This window comes from Myotis brandtii, unplaced genomic scaffold (assembly GCF_000412655.1).
Source record: "Myotis brandtii unplaced genomic scaffold, ASM41265v1 scaffold544, whole genome shotgun sequence".
NCBI lineage: Eukaryota > Metazoa > Chordata > Mammalia > Chiroptera > Vespertilionidae > Myotis > Myotis brandtii.
Genome location: NW_005370008.1, coordinates 443,418 through 448,619, shown reverse-complemented (window position 1 = coordinate 448,619; position 5,202 = coordinate 443,418). Strand labels below are relative to the sequence as shown.

The 5,202-nt window shown below is 42.1% G+C and overlaps 1 protein-coding gene across 1 annotated transcript in view; it reads right to left on the bottom strand.

The window, feature by feature from the left end:
• GCM1 (glial cells missing homolog 1 (Drosophila)) overlaps window positions 1-3,175 on the bottom strand; it is an 18,946-nt gene extending 15,771 nt beyond the window's left edge. Inside the window, exons 1-3 of the mRNA XM_005878094.1 lie at window positions 3,098-3,175; window positions 2,553-2,629; window positions 433-635 (exon numbers count right to left, since the gene is read on the bottom strand). Coding sequence (XP_005878156.1) covers window positions 433-507 — 75 coding nt within the window. The 5' untranslated portion in view covers window positions 508-635; window positions 2,553-2,629; window positions 3,098-3,175. The remainder of the gene's footprint in view (window positions 1-432; window positions 636-2,552; window positions 2,630-3,097) is intronic.
• Between the last annotated feature and the right edge of the window lie 2,027 nt (window positions 3,176-5,202).

Genomic DNA, 5,202 nt, shown 5'->3' with positions numbered 1-5,202 from the left:
TACCTTGGTTGTGGGCACATCCCCAGTAGGGGGTATGCAGGAGGCAGCTGATCAATGTTTCTCTCTCATCGATGTTTCTAACTCTCTATCCCTCTCCCTTCCTCTCTGTAAAAACAAAAACAAAAAACAATAAAATATATTTTAAAATTCCTGACCCAGGTGTCCAGCTGAAGCTCCGGAGGACAGGAGCTGACCCAGTAGGAACCTCCACCGATTTCCTTCCAAGTCTTAGCAAGCTAATAGTCAAGGCCTCATAGCCAAATGCCGGGTGCGGCAAAAGTAGGTTTGCAGTTGTGAGGACATGAAACACAGACTTTATTCTTGTATTACTACTTATCAATTACTGTATAATTTTCCATACAAGCAACTGTAATCCTACTTTTGCCCCACCCCGCCCTGTATTGAAGGCAGATTCTTACAGCCAGTACATACCTGTGGCAGTTTTACATCATTGATATCCCAGCTTAATATCTCTTTGTCCTCAGAATCAAAATCCTCAGGTTCCATGGTAAAGTCAGGTCAGCCACCAATGTCTGTGTATTTAACTCCCTTTAGCAGTGCTTCAGGATTTTGCTCGTAATTATAGTTGGATCAGTCCACTCAAGCAGCTTAGACCAAGAGACTATTTTCTGATGCTAAAAAAATAAATGATAATAATACTGACCATTAAAGAGATACAAATCAGTGCTTGTCTAACTGAAAAACCTGTTTTATTGACATTTTTGCAATCACCAACGCACAGCTAGAAATAAAAGGTAGAAGCCGTAAGAGATCTTGCTGAAAGAAAGTTTGGCCAGTGGGAATCAGAAGTGTGGTGATCATGCACTACCCCTGGGTCCTTGCTAGTCCCAGCTTGCGAAGGTTCTAGCAGGAATGGCTGTCACCTGTAGCCAATGGTTAGGGTCTTTTCCTCCAAATGTATGCCCGTGTTTGAGGGGGAGAGCTGGCTTGGAGCTGTTTCCACGGAAATGCCTTCATAAATTAGCTCATATGTGGATGAAATTCTAGGAGGGGAACATCATGACCAGTCGTGTCTCTATAGTATTTTTTTAAAGCTAAATTGCTACAGAGGTTAATGTTGGTCTCCTCGATAAATCCAGTGTGCACTTTATATCTTCAAATATGATCAAATGACATGCTCGTACGCGATTCCTCTAAAACCTTGGTGTTGCTGACATTTTGGACCTGATCATTCTTTGTTGTGCGGGCTTATCTTGTGCACTGTAGGCTGTTTGGCAGCATCCTTAGTCTCTGCCCATTAGGTGCTAGTAGCAAACCACCCTTCTTTGTTGTGACAACAAAAAAATGTCTAGAGACATTGCCCAACGTCCCCTGGGGGGATTGTATGAGAACTGCTCTAACATCATGTTTCTTATCATTTCACTTGAAGCAGTCTTCAGGACTTTGTGACTTCATCTTCAGCCATCTCACTCTTTCCTGTTGCCCACAAGAAAGTTCTGTCTCACCTTACTTTGATTAAAGTGTTTTATGTGGCCGAAACCGGTTTGGCTCCGTGGATAGAGCGTCGGCCTGCGGACTGAAAGGTCCCAGGTTTGATTCCGGTCAAGGGCATGTGCCTTGGTTGCGGGCATATCCCCAGTGGGAGATGTGCAGGAGGCAGCTGATCGATGTTTCTAACTCTCTATCTCTCTCCCTTCCTCTCTGTAAAATATCAATAAAAATATATTCTTTAAAAAAATTGTTTTATGTAAGCAATCGATATTCAAAAATTTTTGGTGCAAACTGCATTTCTTTCCCATGAAGAATACTGCTCTAGTTTCTAATAATAATCCGTTAAAGGAGATTTACAAATTAAGAAAAAAACGTTAGTTCGAAGTGTTCTACTGAGGAAAAACGAATCACTTTGCAGGTGAAATGTGCTTGTTAGTAGAATAAGAAGTGAAACGCGTTTGCATGTACAGTTGACCCTTGAACAATGTGAGGTTAGGGGTGCCAATACCGCACATAGTCAGAAATCTGAGTACAACTTAAGTCAGCCCTCTGTGTGCACAAAGCCCCAACCATAGATCTATATCATTATCATTTGCTGGTGTTCTTGTAAAAACAAGGAACATGATGGTGTTATGTAGAACTCTTCAACAGCAAACTCAAACCACAAGCTGATTAATGGTCCCGTGAGCTTTGTCCCTTAGTTATGTGACTTTATATAACCCTAACACTTCTCAATCACAGACAAGTATCCAAGTGTATGGATAGAGAAGACTGTTGACCTGAACGTATAAATGAAGTCTGGCCATTAAATAACAAGCTAAACGGAATCGAAGAGACCTCCCGACCCTGTCTACCCACACTCGCCCATCACTTAGTGTTCACAGACTCAGAGCATGAAGTCCCCACTTCCCATGTCAAACGCTGGCATGCAAAATGAAATTCCCGTGAGTTTCAAATCAAATTCTACGTTTGGAAAATAAACATTGAGTTAATTAAGAAATGATGCCACAGATTGACTTTAATTTAGAAGACTTTAGTAACAAGTATATTAGACACAAATACCAAGTGAAAATGCGATAGTGACAGATTTATGTACTTACCTCTTTGAATGTTAACAACAGTGATTCAAGTGGTCTAAAATTTGTTATCGCTAATTGGGATAGATTGAACTTTTTTTCTAAAAAACAAAACAAATGAATAACAAGATTCACATTTCCCGAAATGAAAAACACTGTTTTAAGCCTGATTAATGTAGACACACTTCTTTTGTTTTTAAATTAAGGAGCGGGGAATCAAATATCTTGCTACAGAATAACTAGATTGTTTTTTAATTTTTTTCTGATATAAATTTTTGCCAAATAAATGAACATTCATTTAATATTTCACTGAAGGATAGGAGCAAATCATAGAAAAGAAGAAGACTGTTTGCCGCCCTTAAGACATAAACAAACTGAGCTTTTCTCCAGGATTAAAAAGTCTAAGTTTGTCAAGACTTTCTCTTTTTAAAGCAACTCGGGCCAAAGTGTATTCAATTTTCATCATTTCTACCAAAAAACCAACTAGAAAAATAGAACCCTGTAAGAATGGGGTGGTCATTACCGCATCCCTTATGTTTGCATTTTCTTGGGATTTCTGGCTTCCTTACCTTTCGACTTCGTATGGAGATGCAGACAATACTGTATTATAAAAATCTCATCCCTGGTTCAGGTCCCAGCAGGCTCTGGTCATTTTCTAGGCAGAAGCCGCTGTTCCCTAACCCAGGTCAAGGTACACTATGCTAATGAGCTCTGGCAATAGTCCAATCAAAATCTAGATGCTCCCAGCTCAGGGTAGGTAAGAGCGAGCAGGGAGCCACTTAACCAGCTCAATTCTCTGCAGAATGCCAGCAATGTGATGAATATTTTATGATGTGCCTCTGAACTTTCCCCTCCTTCATAGTAAGAGGGCCCTGTAACGAAAATGCATATGAGAACCCCTAGAGGAAGCACAGATGTTTTCCTCTAGTAATGTCATAGGTTGGGCTCCAGGCAGAATTGACAGTAAATTCTAATTCTCCCACCATTGAACCCTGTGTGTGTGTGTGTGTGTGTGTGAGAGAGAGAGAGAGAGAGAGAGAGAGAGAGAGAACAGACATTGCACTGAGGGAATTTATTGGAATAGATTTGGGTAGCCAACAGCTCCTAAACCAGAAACACCAAAATGCTAACCGAACCACTAGCAATGATGCCCCAATAATTCCGAGTGTTCCAATCTCCCAAAATAACATAATTCTCCTTTCTAGACATGTCCTCAGCAGTCTGGGCAACAGCCCAGAATCAGTTGCGTTCATCTGCTATGTTCCAGGCAGTCTGCTAGGCGCTGGAGGTACAGGGAGAATTACAGCTGGTAAGAAGCTCTGTCTACCAGGTGGGCGCTGGAAGTGTCAGGGGAACACTTTGTAAAGTATGACCGTTTAATCACTGTGTTGTACACCTGAAATAATAATATAATACTGAATGTAAACTATAATTGAAAAAAAAATTTTTTTAATAAAAAAGTTCAGTCTAGGGGAAAAGATGAAAAAAGACACGAAATGAGCACCCAGGTAACTTGATGCACAGCATAGAGGCAGCCTAGAAGGAGTATAGGAGGGGAAATGATTAATCTGGAGAGAAGAGAATCGGGGGAAACTTGTTTTACAAAAATGATGCCTGCATCAGCCCTTTAAAAGACAAACAGATCTTTGGGCACCGAGAAATGGAAAAGGCTGCTCCGGGTTGTGGCAATGTCACGGGGAAAGGTGGAGAGGTATGAAAAGTGTGGCGTGCACAGCATCACGAGAAGTCAGTACCTGCCAGGAAGGGGCAAGCCGTCAGAGACAGGCTGCGAAGGAAGGAATGAGCAGGCCAGAAGGCAAAATGCTTGGGAGGCTTCGCAGGTTGTCGGGCAGACCCGGAGTGACCTTTGGCAATGCCGGGAAGATTTTCCACCCGTCGTTCAGGCCATAAATGAACTTTACCTTGAGCCACCTCACTCTTTCCCGTCCCCCACAAGAAAATTCTCACTTTACTTTGATTAAAGGGTAGTATGTAAACAATAGATCATCAAACATGTTTGTGCAAACTGCATTTCTTCCCCTATGAGACATACGGCTCTAGTTTCTAAGTACCATTGGTTAAAGGAGATTTGCCAATTAAGGTAGAAATGAGTTCAAAGTGTTCTACTGAGGAAAAACGAGCCATTTTGCAGATGAAATGTGCTTGTTAGTAGAACACGCAGTGAAGCATGTTTCCCTGGAGTCTAAGACCCCACCTGATTTGCCTAGGCTTTCGCTGGCTAATCTGGGTCTGCTCTTTGCAGTCCCTCCCTTGACCGGGATGTTCTTTCTCCATCCTCCGAACATATCCGAGCAGGACCAGGCCTAAAGCTGTGACAGCTGGCAGAGGAGGAATGTCGACCGTGTCCAGCTCCAGAATCGCAAAGCAGGACAAAGAGTGGATGTGAGAGCCACTGGTACACGTGTCATGATTGCCCACGTGTTTGGGACTTCTCCTTAGAATGTCTTCTTCCCTCCATGTATCTAGGCCCTACCCATCCTTCAGGAACTCCCCCCATGCCAGCTCCTCCTGAGACCTTCCCTCGCGATTCTAGAACAGGATTTCTCACTTCTGTGTGGTTCCAGCACTCTTCACTCCGAAACAGACTCTGCCTTATATCAGTTAGAACTAACTCTTTTTTTTTCTAATTATAAAATAAATTTATGATATATTT